General features: G+C 37.2%; 2 protein-coding genes across 2 annotated transcripts; both read right to left on the bottom strand.

The window, feature by feature from the left end:
• Window positions 1–289: 289 nt before the first annotated feature.
• Window positions 290–10,594, bottom strand: LOC133862244 (PTI1-like tyrosine-protein kinase At3g15890). The gene is made up of 4 exons (XM_062298017.1): window positions 10,176–10,594; window positions 9,567–9,714; window positions 1,177–1,439; window positions 290–1,101 (listed from the first exon to the last, which is right to left on the bottom strand). The coding sequence occupies exons 1-4, from the start codon at window positions 10,217–10,219 to the stop codon at window positions 462–464; spliced, it is 1,095 nt and encodes a 364-aa protein (XP_062154001.1). The 5' UTR covers window positions 10,220–10,594; the 3' UTR covers window positions 290–461.
• Window positions 10,595–16,840: 6,246 nt separating this feature from the next.
• LOC133864453 (protein TOO MANY MOUTHS) lies at window positions 16,841–18,478 on the bottom strand. The gene has a single exon (XM_062300793.1). It carries the CDS (start codon window positions 18,476–18,478, stop codon window positions 17,015–17,017), a length of 1,464 nt encoding a protein of 487 aa, XP_062156777.1. The 3' UTR covers window positions 16,841–17,014.
• Between the last annotated feature and the right edge of the window lie 1,641 nt (window positions 18,479–20,119).

Here is a 20,119-nt window from a genome sequence, read left to right as displayed (position 1 = left end):
GTACCCCTCTTTGTTAACTTCCACTATCTTGAATTTTATTTTATTTTTTGGGTTTATTCAAAGCACGTTTTCTGAAGAATAATGTAAATACTGTATGCAGCAATAGTTTACCAAAAGTCAACATGATAATGGCAATTATGGTACATTTGTGTTTACAAAAGAATACATATTAGAAAGATAGATGGAGCCAAAGATCTGAGCACCATCCGAAAAAAAAAATTCACACTTTTCATGTCATTCTTCCAGAAAATTAAAAAAGAACAAAGAAAAAAATGAGAAGGAACAAAAGTTGATAAGCAACGCACAATAAATCTCACAGCACGCACAAAACCAAGCTTTCTTGACAGTAGCCAGTAGCCAATACTAATAAAAAGAACGGCCAGTGACACCTAGCCCAGATAAACCCAAATATTGTAACTAAATACATATTTCACATTGAATCTATACTGCAGTTAGTAGTCTCAGATCTCCTCTTTCAATTCCGGTTTTGAATCCTTCTCCTCTGAGATGAAGTCTAAGCTGTCTTCCGCAGCTGATGCCCCATCATTATAATCTGCAGCTTGAGGGGCCTTGAACAGTTCATTATTTTCCAGTTCAGCTAATTTTACTTTCGAATCTCCCTTCAGAAGCTCCACCACCTCAAGCATCGTGGGTCTTTTCTCGGGTCGACTGTTAGCACATATGAGAGCAACCAAGACAACTCTTTTCAGCTCTTCCTCTACATACTTACCATTAAGCTTTGGATCTGCTACCTCATCGTACTTTCTCTCACAAACCAATGGCAGCGCCCAATCAGTAATTGAGCGTTTCATTGTTGAACTCAGTTTTTCAATGGGTTTCCTGCCACTAGCAATCTCTATCAGAAGTATCCCAAAGCTGTAAACATCACAACTCTCATTTGCTTTCCCTAACATAGCATATTCAGGTGCAAGGTAGCCAAGGGTACCCTTAACTCTCGTAGTCACATGTGTTACACCATCAGGGATTAATTTTGCAAATCCAAAATCAGCAACCTGAGCCTTAAATTCTGAATCTAGTAACACATTGCTTGCTTTAATGTCTCTATGGATTATATGAGGGGTGGAGTAGTGGTGGAGATAGCTGAATCAAACAAATTAGGAGGTTATGTATGTGCTGCAACAAAAGATGAACAGGAAAGTTGGGTTCAGTACTTACGCGATTCCATCAGCAGCTCCAACAGCAATACTCATCCTTCGGTCCCAATCAAGAAGGCATTCTGCTGAGTGCTGCCCATGAAGATGAGATAGCAAGCTTAAATTTTGCATGTAGTCATACACGATCAAACGCTCTTGCCCCTCAGCGCAATAGCCACGTAAAGTTAGCAGATTCTTATGCTGTACTCGTGCCAGTATCTCAACCTCAACAGCAAATTCCATATCTGCTTTGTTGCTCCAAGCCTTCAACCTTTTGACTGCAATCTGCAAATTTATCACCTTTCAGAATGGTATCCAGTACAAGGAGTTAAAGCAAACACCCATAAGAATTCTGCTATATATGGGAGAAAAGGAGCACTACAACAGTACGCAGTTGCTCAGACTACCATCAGGAGAGGAATATTGAGGACAGGCTGCAACTCTTTAACAAATTGAGCACCTTATGGATGACATGAGTGAGAAAAAAAAAAACTTGCTTCTAATGGCGATAAAAATTACAGATACTAACTTTTGATATCATGATTCTCGTCAACTTACAAATGCTTTACTTATAAAATTTAAGAATATTTTGTATAATGCTGCCTACCTTTCTGTAGTGCAGTAGCTTGAATATATATAGAACAATCTGAGAGAATACAAGTATACATCAACTAGGACTGTACCACACAGTCGTGTACTCTAGAGACTAAAGTAGTATAATTTAAACACATCACTCTTCTGATAAGATAGAAGAGATCTAACTTATATCTATCTCTATCTCTATCACAAACTAACTCTAGATAGAAGAGATCTAACTCTTATCTAACTCTATATCTTTAGAATCACAAACTAAGTCTACATCTTTAGAAGAGTCCTCAGTTAAAGAGTTGTTTGTGCTAATACGCCCCCTCAAACTCAACGTTGTAGGCAGCCGAACGTTGAGGTTGGTCTTGAGAATGAGGAATCGGGCTGCAGCCAAGGGCTTTGTGAGAATGTCGGCAAGCTGGTCTTTGCCGGAGATAAACTGAACATTAAGAGCTTGGGAGGCAACCATGTCCCGTACAAAATGATAGTCAATTTCTATATGCTTAGTGCGAGCATGATAGATAGGATTTGACGTGAGATATGTAGCTCCAATGTTATTACAATACAAAACTGGTGGTCGGGAAGATTGTACACCAAGATCACCAAGAAGAGTCTAAATCCATGTTATCTCAGCTGAAGCATTAGTAAGGGCTTTATATTCGGATTCAGTGCTTGAGCGAGATACTGTTGGCTGCTTCTTTGAACTCCATGAGAGGATGTTTTTGCTGAGAAGAACACAATAACCAGAAGTGGAACGTCGATCATCCGGACAGCCAGCCCAGTCAGAGTCCGAGTAGGCTGTGAGCTGCCGTGAAGAATTCTTGTGAATGCAAAAGGTATGATCAATTGTAGACTTCAAATAGCGCAGGATGCGTTTGACTGCAGACCAGTGAGAATCCCTTGGATCTTGCATGAATTGTGAGACTTTGTTGACCGCAAAAGCAATATCAGGTCGAGTAAGAGATAAATACTGAAGAGAGCCGACTGTGCTGCGGTATAGAGTAGTATCCGTAATTGTCGAACCATCAAATCGACTAAGAGTTGTAGAGGTGGACATTGGAGTAGAGACAGGCTTGACAAGAAGCATATTTGTCTTGGTGAGAATATCATGAATGTAGCGCTGTTGAGAAAGATGTAAACCATCATTATGCCAAGTAGCTTCAACTCCCAAGAAGTAATGTAGAGGTCCAAGGTCTTTGAGAGCAAAAGAGGAGTGTAGAGCACTTATAAGTTGAGAAATAGCTGCTGTGTTGGAACTGGTGATAATGATATCGTCTACATAGATAAGCACAAAGATGATAACACCAGTTGCTTTGTAAGTGAACAATGAAGAGTCAGCCTTGGAGCTTTGGAATTTGAGTTCAAGAAGTTTAGCACTGAGGCGCGAAAACCATGCACGTGGGGCTTGTTTTAAGCCATATAAGGCCTTGTGTAGCTTGCAAACTGCCGTGGGATAAGATGGATGCTGAAAACCGGGTGGCTGAGCCATATAAACAGTTTCTTGAAGAAGACCATGTAGGAACGCATTGCTAACATCAACTTGATGTATTGCCCAACCTGCAGAGACAGCAAGTGCTAATACAGTTCTAATAGTTATAGGTTTAACTACAGGGCTATATGTTTCAGCAAAATCAATTCCAGGTTGTTGATGAAAACCCTTTGCCACGAGACGTGCCTTGTACCTTTCAATTGTCCAATTTGCCTTTCTTTTAATTTTGAACATCCATTTGCAGCCAACTATATTCATGTTTGGGGAAGGGGAGACAAGGGACCAAGTTCCATTCTTAAGGAGAGCATCAAATTCCTCATTCATTGCGGTACGCCATTCTGCATGTTTACTTGCTTGAGTGAAGCAAGTAGGTTCAACTTCATGTAGTGCTAGGGAGGCCGTGAGGGCCTTAGGAGTGGGATACTCGATTCGACCATCCGTAAGGATCGAAGGTTTGAAAATATTATTTTGAGATCTTGTGGTCATGGCATGAACATGGGGAGGATGTGATGGCTCGGAATCAATGGGAGAGTTTAAGGGTATTAGAGCTTGAATATTGTCAATATTTGGGGAATTTGAGGTATTTGGAGACAACTCTAAGGAATGATTGTGAGGAGCTTCATTATGATGTTGTGAAGCAGGAAGAGGTGATGGAGGAATCAAAGGAACAGACACAATTGGAGGCTCAAGTGGAGGTGAGGAGGAGATGATAGGAGTGAAAATTTTGAAGGGAAAATTACTTTCATTGAACACATGGCGAGCAATATAGACTTTACCAGAGGGAATATGAAGACATTTGTACCCTAGGTGATTTTTACTATAACCAATGAAGACACATGAGGTGGATCGAAAAGCAAGTTTGTTGGAATTATAAGGACGAAGGAAGGGCCAACATTCACATCCAAATATTTTGAGAAATTTATAATCGGGTGATATGTTGAACAGGCATTCATAGGGAGATTTGTGATGTGTGACTTTGGATGGAAGCCTGTTAATGAGATAGGTGGCAGTTTCAAAGGCTGAGTCCCATAGGGAAAAAGGAACAGCTGCAGTGGCGAGGAGTGAGAGTCCAGTCTAAACAATGTGTCGATGTTTGCGTTCCACAGAGCCCATTTGATGATGGGTGTAGGGGCAGCTGAGACGGTAGGAAACTCCCATAGAATTTAGAGAAGTTTGAAGAGGTTTGAATTCACCACCATTGTCACTTTGGACCGAGATAATTTTAGTACCAAAATAGGTTTCAACAAGTTGTTTGAACCGAAGAAAAGTAGGACAAACAGCAGATTTTGATTCAAGAGGATATAACCATGTGTATTTGCTGAAATCATCGACAATACTTAAATAAAAACGATTGTTATTTATAGAGGTTTGTGGAGCTGGGCCCCATACATCAAGAAATAACAATTGTAAAGGAATGCTGGAAATAGAAGGAGTGCGACTAAAATGAAGACGATGGCTTTTTCCTTGCTGACATGGAGAGCAGATGGAAGAGAGCTTGGAGGAGGTCACGGGCAATTTATTTGACTTGATAACTTGACTAGTGATAGGAGACGCGGGATGGCCCAATCGAAGATGCCACTGGTCCAAAGAAACTTTTTCACCAATGAAAGCAACATGAGACTTGGAGGAAGCTTGATAGGTGGGCCATGGATAAAGTCCGGACTTACTCGGGCCTTGGAGGAGGAGCTTGCGAGATAGAAGGTCCTTAACACAGAAATAAGACGGATGAAACTCAATAAAAACCTGGTTATCACGAGTGAATTGATTGACAGAAATCAAATTCTTTTGTATTTGAGGAACATGAAATAGAGAAAGTAATTTGAAAGTAGTTGAAGGTGTAGGTAAAATGCCATGACGAGAATGTAAAATTTTCAAACCTTGACCATTGCCCACTCGAATTTGATCAGGTCCAGTGTAGTTTTCGGCCTGTAAATTGAGGTTGGAGAGGTCATTGGTGAGGTGAACATTTGCACCAGTATCAGGGTACCATTGAGAGTCTGGAGCAGAATTAGCAGATGCCAAATTGGCATTCAGAGGAGCAGAATCAGCCGAGTAGTCTTGATCAAAGCGGTACCAGCATGAAGTAGCGGTATGACCCTGTTTTTGACAAACTTGGCATGTGGGACGCTGTGAGGAGAATTGTTGAGGAGGTCCTCGGCCACGGCCACAGCCTCGGCCTCTGCCGCGTGAAAAATTGTTGCGGTTGCCACGAGTGTACCTCTGAGATGGAGTAGTTTGGCGTTGTGCAGTATTGGCAGTTGATATATTGACATCCACAGCAGACTTATGGAGGTCTAAACGCAGCTCAAAGGATAGGAGATAACCATATAAATCGTTTAAGGATATGGAATCTTGCCTTGTGGTCACAGATGTGACTAGAGGATCGTACTCGACACCGAGCCCAGCAAGTATGTGAGTGATCAGTTCGGAAGCCTCAATGGGCTTGCCAATTGCTGCGAGAAGGTGAGATAAACCTTGCGCCTTTTGGAAGTAGGCTGAGATGGGTTGGTCGCCTTTCTTGAGGGTCGCCAATTGCAGTTTGATCTGCATAATTCTTGATTGTGATTGAGCGGAGAAAAGAGTCTCCAAGGTGAGCCAAACTTCACGGGAAGTGGAGAGGTCGATGACGTGCGGCAGAGCTTCGACGGATAGCGTGGAGATAATCGCACTAAAGATCATCCGATCTTGATGATACCAGGCTTGATAGCCGGGGTTGGCAACCAGCAGACCAAACGTTGGGTCGGCCATGAGCTGGGGAGGTCGGGGATTTGTCCCATCGACATAACCATAGAGGTTTTGTCCCTCAAGAAAGGGGACCATCAGAAACTGCCAGAGGAGATAGTTGTCCTGACTGAGCTTCTGAGATACATGATGATGAACATTCTGAATAGACAGTGGTGCGGAAGAGACAGTGGAGTTGGAAACCGGGGGGGAAGTTTGGGTACTATCCTCAGAACCGGAATTTACTGGAGTAGCCATAGACGTGGATCTTTAAATTGGCTCTGATACCATATAAAATTTAAGAATATTTTGTATAATGCTGCCTACCTTTCTGTAGTGCAGTAGCTTGAATATATATAGAACAATCTGAGAAAATACAAGTATACATCAACTAGGATTGTACCACACAGTCGTGTACTCTAGAGACTAAAGTAGTATAATTTAAACACATCACTCTTCTGATAAGATAGAAGAGATCTAACTTATATCTATCTCTAACTCTATCACAAACTAACTCTAGATAGAAGAGATCTAACTCTTATCTAACTCTATATCTTTAGAATCACAAACTAAGTCTACATCTTTAGAAGAGTCCTCAGTTGAAGAGTTGTTTGTGCTAATATTACTATCACAATTAAAGTGATTTCTTGAGAGAGCATTGACCAGAGAATATCGGGAGGTTTAACTGAACTTTGTAATCTACATTTCATGAAGTTTCATAACCAAGCACTTTGAACCCTCTTTAACTAATTTTCTTGTTATTCTAAAGAAAATGTCACCATAAAGTCAGTTCCATTTGCACTCTTGCAATTAAGAACTATAATTTTGACAACACACACACATGTATGTATGTATGTATGTATGTATGAAAAATGCATATTCAGAGAAAAAAAAAAAAAGAATAAAGGAATTCCTAATCAATGTGCATGACACAGGAGGCAAAATGCAAGAACCACGCTTATTTATCTTCAGTAGTTAGTGCAACAAGTATATCAAGAGTAATCAATCAATGCAATTAGCAGTAACATTTCTCCAAGCTGGCCCAAAAGAGCACCGTAGCCATCTTCCTACTACGTCACTTAAGATGCAAGTTTTCTGTATCTCAATACGGGCTGTAAACCTATTAATATTAATTGGTAAGAGCAATTACAAAGAAGAGTGCACTATTGGCAATTGGCTAAAGAAGAGTGCTTCAAGATAGAATAATGATGGAAAAAGCTCTTCAAAATATTAGGCAGGCACTTAAAATAAACAAACACAAACCATACTGGCTTAGGCAGTGATTGAGCAACTTTGAAACCGACAACTGTGCGTGGCCACAGGAAAAGTTTAGTGAAACAAGGCTGGCAATTTGCCATTTACAGGAAACACTGTAAGGTTATAAGATCGATACTCATGTCCGTCCCAATCACCTTACACCCTATGGCATTACTTCAATAATAAGTTTAAAACTAACCAGCTAGGCTGAATCACCTGTCAAGTGTAACTGTACCATGACTTCCCAATGCTATGTCCTTGCTTGACTTGTGCGAAGTCTTCCATGGCTTATCATTACATTTTACAGTGCCAAGCTACAAAGATTTGGCGCTATGTTGGGCACTAGATTTTTGTGGTAAGCACAGCAAGGATAGGCACATAAGAGACCATTTAGCATCGAATATAGCACAAACGATAAGCTTTAAATTTAATATTGTTTTGCTATATGCATGTTGACGTATGACGAAGTAGTTTTTTATGTAATGTCAGTTTCCTTCAATAAAAAAAATTGCCTTGGAGAAAGGGAATATCGTGGAAACAGTATTCCAGCTCAAGCAATTTAAATTGAAATTGCTAGTGTGGGACGCAATACTGAAACTAGGAAAACCCAATCACTAGATTAGACCACAACATCTGTCATTCCATATAACATGAGAAGTCATATCCACAACAAGTGCTGAGACAGAGGCCCCATCCCACTTCTTCCCTAATGGTTCCTTATGCAGGTTCTAAACAAGGTTGGGGTGGGTTAATGCAATGGCCCAAGCAGGATAGAGTGCGGTGGCAGCTTTTTGGTTGTATTTTATCCTAAATGTATATCAACACATGTATTTTATCCTAACTCTAGAAGTTCCCCTAATACATATTTCATTAAAAACTTTAATTTATTGGAATCATTACAAAGTCTGTCATGATTGGTACTCAACTCACCTTACTTAGGGTTGACACATGAATCTTACTTCAGCTAAAAGGAGTCATTTACATGTACCTTTCTTGGCATGTCTACCCTGTAACCATATTCTCTATTGCGTCCTTTTTTTTTTTTTTTTTTTTTTAATCATATCCTTCACTACTTAGACCTTTCTCTAACCATTTTCATTCCTTCAAGTTAAATCAAATCTCTCTTTCTCATTGATGGTTTAATGGATCTTTGTTGCACATGGTATTAAACCATTTTAGGTGAGTCTTTCTAATTTCTTAAAAAATACTATCCCACTTTTGAACAGATTTCTCTATTCCTCATTCTATTAATTCTCTGAATCTTCAATCTTAAACATTCTCTTTCTAGATTGATGCTAAAAGAAATTGAAATTAAGGTTAAAAAAAAAACAGTTCTTATAACAGGAGCAAGGACAGGATAGGGCTGCCCTACCTCAAATCCACTCCCTTCCCAATCTTACTTCCATACCATTATTGTCATCCAAAAGAGGGATGCTAGACATCCAAACACTTTTTTCTAGAATTTGGTTCCAAGTTGATGTGTCACAATCCCATGAGATCTATTATTTTGGGAAATGTGACACATCAGGTTGGAATCAAATTCTGGAAAAAAGTGTTGGGATGTCAAGCATTTCTCCATCCAAAAACCTTTTTCTTCACCACATTCCAATGAGCGACAGCATTCTCAGAACTTTTTTTTTTTTTTTTTGAAAAGTAACTAACAAGGGGGGGTTTCATAGAACTCAAACCTCCAATATCTCTACTAGTCATAAGCATGACTTCCTAGACTATTCAATGTTTTATATCCATTTCTGATGTAAGCTATGGAATCTTCATGCCAATGCTTAATTATCCATACCGTACATTTGCGTGCATTTGTTTGAATGCAATCTTTCAGTTGTTATGTTCGGTTATCTTATCATTAAAGCATGCATTTCAATAAAAATTTGGAACATTAGAAATATAACACTTATAATTATTCTTTCTAAAATAAAAGAAAGCTAAAGTCCTTTTTGAGAAAACAGAGAAACTAGACACAGGTCACATGACTGTTTAGATTTGTTGACATTGTCTACTAATCACAAGAGTATATAACTAGTTGATCAACTTCTATTCAAGGCCTGCAATGAAGGGGGTGGGAGACTACCAAAAAGTGGAATGAAGCACTATGAGATTATACAGTTCCTAAAAATATAAACAGATCCAAACCTAAAGTTGAAATAATAAAAAAGCCAACATTTCAAGACACTCATTTTTCTATATGAATCTTAAAATTGCCATTCAATGTTGTTAAAAAAAAAAAAAAAAAAAAAAAACCTCTTTTGGAAAATTAACAAACGATAGAGGGGTAAAATCAATTATATACTAAGCAGAATTCACATTAGAGAACATAAGTGGAAAGCTTGAAATGAATTCATTACTTGTGATCCATCCCAAAGCTGACCCCAGTAAACACTGCCAAATCCCCCTTCTCCAAGCTTGTTATCATAATTAAAATTGTTCGTGGCTGCGTGCAGCTCCTTCAAAGAAAAGACTCTCCATCTTTGCTCCTTCTTCCCTCGTTCTTTCCTGTAAAATTAAGCACTCCACTAATTAAATTTGTATCCCAACATTATAATGTAAAAAGAAATACAATTATGTCTAATAAAATTGTGTGTGAGAGTGTGTGCTCGGGAGTGTTACTCTTCATTTGGTTGCCGACAAAACTGTGGTAGAACATATTATTCTGGTAAAATTAATCATATACTATAGTTCACTGATGCCTGTGTACAATGTTTTATTTACTCGTCAAGATTCCATTTTTATCTCCTTTTCCCACCATTTCTCAATAACCAAGCAGACCACTGAGAAATTCCTCTCACCCACACCCGAGTGCTTGTCCCTAAAATCTAAACTAAACTCAGAATTCAAACCCTCCTTAGCTTTCTCACATCTCACCAGAATACAGCACATCATAACAATTTCTCAATCCAACAACATTAAGGAAAAAAAACCCACAAAAGAAAGCAACAAAAAAAGTAATAACATACCGATCCGAACCCTTCCAGCAGACAAACATTGAGCAGAAATCCATATTCCGCCACTACAACCAAACCCAATAAAAAAAAAAAAATCAAACAACAGATTCTGGGTTTTCAAAACCAGCTCCTTCTCCAAGCTTTTGACCCTTCAACTACTCCCTGCTCTTGTGCTTGGTGTCCTTCCTCTTTCTCTAGGCTGTTCCAGAGTGAAAGTCAAGAGTACAGCTGAAGCTGAGGAAGATTAGATGCGAAACGTAACGCTTTGGAAGAAGGGACACACATTTCTCTTCGTTTGCTTTTTTGTATATTTTTATTTTATTTTTTTAACTGTCGCAAGGAATAAAGCTAAAATATATTTAGGCAAAATGTTGCGCTACGAGGAAGACGTCGGAACAAAACACTTGGGTGCGGGGGGGTTGTCCTTTTAGCCTTTCTTGCAGAGTGTAGTGGGCAAGCACTTGAATAGTTGAATCAATGCGTTTCTTCTCCATCAAGCCTTCTTTTTTTCTCTCTCTTTTTTTTTTACACTTTTCTTTATGTTTCTTGGTCCTTGCTGTTTTCAATTTTTATTTTGTTAATTTATTTTTATTTTTATTTTTATTAAATCCAATGAAATATGTCCTTGTCCTTAATTAGAGTGGTTTAGAATATATTTGTTAATGGGAGAGGTTGCAAGTATTTTCAAAGGAGTTTTGAAGGTGGACAGAGTATGATTGATTTCCAACAAGTGGGTTATATTAAGTAAAGTTGAAAGGTAAAAATATTAGTAAAAAGCCAAGCATGATGACGGACCATGTTTTAATGGCGATGGTGTATGTTGCTAATCACCTTTTTATGATTTATGTATTAAGGAACTCATAAGATACTTCTTGTGTCATTTTCCTTTTCCGGCTCAATCATAGAGATTAGAGACTAGAGACTAGAGAGTCACCCTTATCTATTAATCCTCTTTTGGGCTTTTTTTTTAAATAATAAATCTAGGTGCGTATTCCTAACACAACATTTAGGGTTAACAATTTTTGACACGACCCGTTAAACCCGACTTAAACTCGACACGAAGTTAGCAAGTAGAGTTGAGCGCATGGATAGAAACACTCATATCCTTGGTGGGTTCCGAGCTCCTCCAAAATTGAAATAAATTTCACAAAAATTTGAAAATTTATATTAAAATCGAATTCAAAATCTAAGTGTTTTGTATGAATGGACTCCCCAAAATTACTTTTTACCCCCATTAATATAGTTTTACCCCCCTCTCCTAAAATTTTAGTTCCACCCTTGGTTAAATGGTATAATACGTTTAATTATATGAATTGAGTTAAGGTTGATCTATATAGTCTTATATCAATACATTGACACGACTCAAAGCCGACACACGAATATGAATTGCCACCTTAGTTGAGATTGTTCATGTGCTTGCAAGGATTTTGGCATTATTTTGATGATTTTTTTTATTAAGACTTCTTAGAGAGAGAAGTTATTTCTTCATCTATAACAATGAGAATATAAGATGCTTTGTTGGTGATTTTTTTTTTTTTATTAATTTCATTGTATTTTTTTTAGCCAAACATGAAAATTGGTAGTGGGCCACTTCTATTTGGCCAAGTGGGATAGTCAAGCCAATCCTTATGGTCGTTCACTCTCAAATGGCTAAATCAGGGTGGCTCAATCACCCCAAATTATTATTATTATTATTGTTGTTGTTGTTTCATTTTTATTTATTTTTTGTTATATATAGTTATTGGATTACTATAGATATCATCTGCGATACTTTTCGATACAGACAAGTTCCCTTATTTCGAGTCAAAATACATGTACTAATAAAACATTTAACTCTAATAAGGGTCCGTTTGGGTTTACGATTTAAAAAAAGTGAGATTTAAAAACGTGCAATTTAAAAAAGCGATTTTTAAAAACGCAGTTAAGCGTTTGACAAATCGCAGTTTAGCCTTTAAAATCTCAAATTAACCTTTAAAGAGAAATGCTAGAACATCTCCTGGTGTTCTCCTACAATGGCATATATGTAATTAAAAAATTACATCTATGTCCTTTTGGATGGCATAGATGTAATTTTTTAATCAAAAAAATTACATCTATGTTATTCCAGGAGAACACCAGGAGAACACAAGGAGATGCTCTAGCATTCCTCACCTTTAAAATTTCGCGTTTTCAAAAAAGTACCATCTGACCTGCGATTTGAAAAAACAATTTTTTTTCATTTTCAAATCACAATTTTTAAAAACGTAATTCTCAAATAATTTATATTCTGCAATTCGATTTAAAATCACACTCATTATCTATAAAATCACAATTTCAAATACACCCTAAATGTATAGAGACGGATTGCAATTCTTGTCAGGATAGTCAATTACAAAGGCATCTTGGTAGAAAATATGGCACTAAAACCGTCAACCTCAGTGTGTCTTTTTCCTTGATTACATATAAGTGACAAGATTGCTAAAAGTCCAAGTTCATTGCCCCCACACAATGCTTCAAATTATATATATATATATATATATATATATATATATATATATATATATATATATATATATATTATTCGCCATAATTTAGTTGAGAATTCAAAAACTTTCAAATGCCCTTAAAATAACACCACAATTCTAATGCTCTTCCCAACCTCTCTCTGACTCTCTCTATCTTCAACCACTTTAATCTTGCGAGCCAATTTTTATTTATTTATTTTTGCAAAGTGGTGGTCAAATTGAGTAGTAGGAATGTATAACATCAAATGGGAAATTTCATGTTTTGAAAATTAAAAAATAAATAAATTATCACTTGCATCACATGCACCTTTTTCTTCAATGCTGATTACTGATTAGATGAAAGAAAATATAAAAATATAAAAATAAAAAAAATAAGAACATGGCAAGTTGTTAGGAATTTATAGGATTGGCATAAAGTTCAACGACAAAAGTTAAGACCCAAGAAGAGATAACAATATTATTTGCAGAGAGGGGCTCAAGTTTAACATCTTGAGGCCTGGTTGTTTTTGTGCACCCGATACAAACCAATTATTGGAAATATATTCCATTTAGGTTAAGATTAAAATATTTTTCATTTAGGTTTGAGATTTGATTATTATATTTATATTTTTTCATGGACTTTTATACCGTTAGCATTGATCAAATTAATGTAACAATAACGTAAGTGTTTAATACTGATCATCTCAAAATTCTGTGTCTTTTTTCTCTACTTTTCCTCATACATTTCTACATAATGAACCACCCAAATGATTGAGAATAAATAATGAAGATTCATGAAAGGAAAAAAAAAAAAGGGAGAAAAAATAGATTTACCAAAAATTGTTGGGTATAGTCGGATTATGAATATAATTCAAGTTTGATGCTTTAGAAATGATCCAAAAATTTGAGTAGGTAGGCCTAAACAATCATTGATGTCAGAGCAGATGCCAATTGCTTTGGCGAGCCCTACACGACAAAATTATTATCCATGCCATGTTAACTTAATTTGGCAACATTTGGATTTCTTTAATTTCCTCTTAATTTAAATAATTATTTAGAAAAATTCAAGATTCAATATATTAGATGAAAAATAATGAACAAGAAACTATTACCATTCACACACACACATATATATATATATATATGGTCATTGTAATTAACCATTGTAATTTCTTAGCTTTCACTATTTTCTTCAGAAAAAACACTTTTCCTAATTTTTTAACTTCAAAGTTACTACTGTATACATTTTTTTTTTTAATTTCTTTTTAAATTATTGGATTTGAATCTACCTAATGATTTTAGACATGTGCATAAACCAAGATTGTCCAGTTTCTAATTAGCCAAAAAAAAAAAAAAAATGAAAGAAAGAAAAGATTTGCCCAGTTTCTGTATAAAACAAGAGATGGTATCTCTCTCACAAATTAAGTTTATGTAGAACGTGTTGTTTTGATCCTCCTTAATCACACAAATTAAGCCTATTATCTACGGGATATAAATTTAATTTTCTATAAGCCGGGTTGAAGGAACTCCTTCAACTCAGTCTCTAAAAATATCATGCATTTCTTAAGCACGTGACACTTTTAGAAACTGAGTTGATTTTTTATTTTTTATTTTTATAATTCAATTTGTAGAAAATTTCTGTCCGTTACCCGCCCATCATATGTCTTAACGAAGATGTTTACTTTTTGTAAGTTGAATTAATGTTGTATCCAAAAAAATACACATGCACGTCGACACGTGCGTGTTACTCTCATTTGTCTCTCTCCAATACAACATGTTATATTATACACTAACATTTTAAAAACGGCACGTCGTGTGGTAATTAAATAATAATATGATTTGTATTTATTAATGAGATCAATTAAAAATGTGTTATTATACTCCTTTTTCCTGAGGGTGACATTAATTAGAGATTAATTGAACATTTGAACCTATTACCGTTGTTTGCTAGCTTATTGACTTGCATGTGCTTCCATGAAAAATGCATGTTGGTCGTGTTGAAATTTAAATTGGTCCATAGAACGTTCACATCGGCTAATGGGGCCATAAATTTAAATTAAGATAATATGAGGATTAATGTATTTTGAAAAGGTAAGTTCAATGAGTAATATTTTAATAAAGTACTCGTCAATTGTGAAATTTAAATTTGTGCAAGATTTCTCGGGAAATTTGTGTGTTACATACTCATGTTGTACGTTTGTGGTGAAAAATGAAAATTATTAGGAATTTAATTTCTCTTATACTTCGTTTGTTTGGGCGTAAAATGTTTTCTGAAAAATATTTTTGGCATTTTTCGGTGTTTGGTGAGGGCGAAACTAATGGTCAACGAAAATCATTTTCAGTTTGACAGTAAAAGCCCCTTTAATTTTTGGAAAACGATTTATAGTTTTAAAACCATAAATTGTTTTCTGGATTTAAATTCTTCATTCTTGCGCTCACGTTTGTGGGAATCTGTCATCCGCTGGGCACTGGAGTTTATTGGTAACCTGAGTCTACCGTCGAAGATTCCTGAATTTTAGTATCTGATTGCCGGAATTTGACGACGTCACCGGATTTTGGCGGACCAGATTAGTTGGCCGGAATCTGATCAATACGACTGAAATCTGAAAATTTCTATCGGAATCTAGGGATTTTGTTGGATTCCGGCCAAATTGGTTGGAATTTGAAAATTTCTATTAGAATCCAGCCGTACTGGTCAGATTCTAGCCAATTTGGCCAGAATCTTGCGAAGGCAGCTGGATGTCGCTGGATTCCATTTTACGTTGTTGGTAATTTTTTCGTATAAGCCAAACGCCAAAAAATATTTTTTTAAAAAATTAATTTTTTTGAAAAATAATTTCGTTGAAAATATTTTATGACGAAAAATATTTTATGTCGAACCAAACGGAGCATTAGTAAAGATTTAAGGAAAATGATTTTTGCACAACAGTTGTACAATTGTTGTGTAAGATCTTAGAGACATGAGATGAGTTCTATCTCCTATGTGGTGGGTTCTATCATATGGGTCTCACGTGGAATCCATCTCATATTTCTAGAGTGGTGCCCAACAGTTGTGCACCAATCACTCCTCAAGATTTAATGTGAGAAAAAACAAACATGTCTGCCAACCAGCTTCAATGTTTGTTAAGATCATCGCCAAATGAGCCCCATTGACCCACATTTGCGACAAGCTCATGATCAATTCATATTGATTAGCTAACCACGCGGTGTGCCCACACGTTTATACCCAACTGCATGCTGCAACCAGTACTACTGAATGAGGAGAAGACTTTTATTCGTGCAAGCTGTACAAGTTAGGATATACCAAAGCATTTACATGTTCTCGGTGGTTAGGCCGTCAAAGTGTGAGGCAATGACATGTATGTGATGCCTTTAGATGTTCTGGGCCGCATTCGTGCTATAATGATTTAATTAACGAGTTTATAGCCTTGGCAGACAGGCCTGTATAATCTTTGAAATTTTATCATGATGGGATAAATCATTGCAATAGTTGGTATTTATCGAGAAATTCTTAGTAAGCGTGAGTCATCAACTTGTGTTGACTACATTCTTGCCTTTTGTACAGACAACCCATCGCTCCTACCGATTGAATGGTTCGGTGAAGTATTCGGATCACAACCAAGTGGACGGTTCGCTTCTGTCTACATCGTGAGAAATCTACTGAAGCTTATCATTTGAGGAATGAGAAGTTGTAACAAAGTTTCTATAGGCGAAATATGGGGAAGATTCATTGTTGAAACTTGTCCAACAAAACGACTCGCGAACTTGTCACAACACCAGGGGAGGGGGCACGAGTTCGTCTTGTGCCTTTGAAATAGGGAGACACTTTGCTTTTTTGCCGATCAACCAAGCTTGACACGGTTCGCGCCAAGTAACTTTAACCAAAGAGTGCCTTTGGTCACCTCGCAAAGAGATGAGGGGGGTACTATGGGGGCGGATGTCAACCTCCCCTGAGCTAATGCATGTGCCTGACCTAAAAATGAGTCATCGTCGACGAGCGCCATGACAATTGGTAATTGATAAACCTTTATGTCTCAACCTGTGTGTTGCGTAGCTCATTCCATGCTCCGTGAACTGTTGTGTCATACTTACGAAATTTGTTAATTCAATAGACAGAATTTAATTGTAGAGAGTAAATTGTTCTTTCGGTATACATCATAAACTTCTGAGTTCATTTTGGTACTACATTAAGCTAATTGCAAATCAGATAAACTTCATGAATTAATTTTACATTTTTCCCTTCAATTAAAAAAGTACTTAAGCAACAATGGCCGGAGGTAAAAATGGTGTTACCACTTATATTTATGTTACAGCCAAAAATAAATATTATAAATATTATATATGTATTACTTGGGTTTTATTTCTACATTACATTAAAGGCAAAGAAGAAATTACAAAAGTAGCTAGTTGAAGCAAACTAACATAAACTGACAATTTCAAAAAAGCCCCAGATGATGTATGGAATTTTGTTGGCATGTATGTTTCCATGGTAGAAAGATGCTCTACTCTTCTTGCTGGCCGTGGCACGTCACACAAACCAATGCCCGGATGAAGCCATGGATCTAAATCTTCTACACCGCTATTGGCGTTGTAGCAGAGTCCGGAATTGTTATAGAGCCTTAATTTCCTTCTCATCCTCCACACCGTTTCTTTCCCGAAAGGAATCGGCCCCCTCAGTTGATTATCGTCTAATCTCAACTCGCTCAGATTCTTCAAGTCTCGGAAGTTCGCCGGAATTGAACCGTTGAAGTTATTCCCGTCGAGATGAAGGACACGGAGGTTTGTTAATCGGCCGAGTGATTCCGGAATCGGACCGTTCAAGTTCATATTTGATAAGACTAAAATCATCAAGCCTTTCATGCCGTCAAACCCATCGCTAGGAATTGCGTCGGGCGCCATTGGATTTCCTTTCATAATCAATGCTTGGAGAGAGACTAAGCCTGATATGGGTAGGGGTCCCGTGAGACGATTGTAGCTTAAATCCATAAGCATGAGGTTTTTTAACCCGTCGATTGAGTCGGGGATTGGACCGATCAGACGGTTACGGCTAAAGTCTATTTTGATCAAGGAATGGCAGGTTCCAAGAGTGGGTGGGATCGAACCGGTTAGCAGATTTTGGCTAAGGTCCAAAATGTTCAGATCCGGGAAGGTAAAACCGGGTATTGAACCGGTTAGTTTGTTCCCACTCAAGTCTAACGACCTTAGACCGGTGACTCGGCCCAGTGAGACTGGGATTGTACCGTTGAGATTGTTTTTGTGAAGATCAAGGACCCTTAAACGGGTGAGATTGCCGAGTTGACTAGGGATGGGACCCACGTGGCCGTTTTCTCTAAGCACCAAAGTTTGTAGCGTGGCACCCAACTGACCTAAAAATGCTGGAATTGGCTGAAGGTTGTGACCAAAACAACGGTAAAAGAATAGGGTCCTAATGTGTGGGAGCTTAGTGACAGATGGCGAAATATAGGAGCGGGTCGGGTCGCACGTCGGGAATGCGGTGTCGTCGGACAATGCCCCGAAGGAGAGTGAGACAATGTGGTAGATGTTGTCCTTGTCGGGCATGCACTCGATGCCGTGCCAACGGCCACGACAAACGTCAGGGATGTCGGTGGCCCAGTCGTTCCCTGTGGCCCTCATGATGTCGTACACCGCTTCTTGCTCGTGGGTGTCGGTCCGGAACCCGTTCTTCTTCATGGAGAACCCGGTTTGTGGCCCATCAACTAGAGCAGAGGAATCGGACATTATAACGGTAAAAGGCGTAGCAAGTGGCAGTAGAAGACAGAAGAAAATGAGTACTAGAAGTAGAATACTTTGGAGTGAGAAAAAGAGTGCCATTTTGTGAGTGGAATGAGGACATGGAATGGGGCATGTTTGCTTTTTTATAGGGCCCGAGAGGTGAGTTAATGAGGTGGGTCACGTTGGTGGAGGAACCAAACTGACAAATGTTTGGCTGGTGCATGGATTGATGTGGGGGTAGTTATGGACTTCACGGGGATGAGAAGGATAGAAATAAATACTCTATCTTTTACATGTTAATGTGTTTCACGGGAATTTCACCCATTTTGGGCTGGGGACCCCAACCCCCCCCCCCCCCCCCCCCCCCCCCTTGCGCCAGGGACAAAGATTTTAAATGGGAAATTTCATTTGCTCCGTGATGTTTTAACTCTTTTGCAATCATATATCTCTAAAGTTCAAATATTTATAGTGTCGGGTAGCTAAGTTTAAAAAAAATTTAATGTCACCCGTCTAACGAAAGCCGTGAAAATTCTCAACTCACGAGTCAAGGCTACGAGTACTTTTTTTTTTTTTTTTTTTAAATTTAATTTAGTGATAATTTTGTATTTTTATTAGTTTTGCAGGGGTATAAGGGACATAACACTATTTTACCATTTGATTTAACTGCAAACCCTAGAGGCAGGGGTGGGATTGCAAAGTTTTTAAACTTGACTACTTGACATTGTGAATTTTTAAAACTTTGAAGGGGTGTGATTACAAAAACGCTGAAACATTAAGGAGTAAGTGAAGTTTTTCTATTTTAAATTAATCATTTCATAGTCAATATTTTATTTTGTTGTATCTAATAGTATATATGTAATATTTCGGTTCCATATTGGAAAGAGATGAATAACTCACATAGAGTGAGTGATTTATAAAGATACTGACGGGTGCTAAGTCTTACCTTACCTAGTTACTAGGTGAAACTAGACTTCATAACAGATTCTAAAAAAAAGTTTCAAATTGACTAGTCTTCTTCGGATGATAGTGCAGATGTGGTTAACGCTTTTCTTTGGGTCGTTACAATATATAATCGGACATCATTTAAATTTTTTTATTGACATGATAACATATTCATCATGTACCATCATATACACCGTCAAATACAATAAATTAAAATTTTGACCGTAAAATAATTCATCTCTATTATATTAAATAGATTTGAGATTGGGAATATCGGTAGGTAGCACTATGTCTATGGGCTGGATCCGGGTCCTTCATTAATCACATTGAGAGGTACAATTCTTTCCCGTTGGTGGCTCAAAAGTCAAAAGTCGTCCTCTCCAGTCTCCTCCCATAGTTGTCCAAGGTTAAAAGAAAAATAGTCAGTTGAAAAGTGAATGTTTTACTTCGAGTTCATGATATTTAAAATTTGGGAAAACTTTACTTAAATGTTTTTAAACTTTCATCATATTTACAAATATCTTTTTAAACTTAAAAAAAATTTCAATTTAGTAAATTTAGTATATCAATATTTCAATTTTAACACTCCATTATGATTTCTCGTTAAATCTTAACAAAAGAGTGTTAAAACTTTCAAAATACTCATCTCTTTCTTTTAGAGATTTTTTTTTTCTTCAAGGATTTAAGCGTTGGTCAGAATTTAACAAAATTTACAAAAATATCCACACCTGAATCTTTAACTTTTTTAATATATATTAGACAAACATGAGTATTTTGAGAATTTTAATAGGATTTAAT

Source organism: Alnus glutinosa, chromosome 3, assembly GCF_958979055.1.
Source record: "Alnus glutinosa chromosome 3, dhAlnGlut1.1, whole genome shotgun sequence".
Lineage (NCBI taxonomy): Eukaryota > Viridiplantae > Streptophyta > Magnoliopsida > Fagales > Betulaceae > Alnus > Alnus glutinosa.
This window is presented reverse-complemented; position numbering and strand designations above follow the sequence as displayed.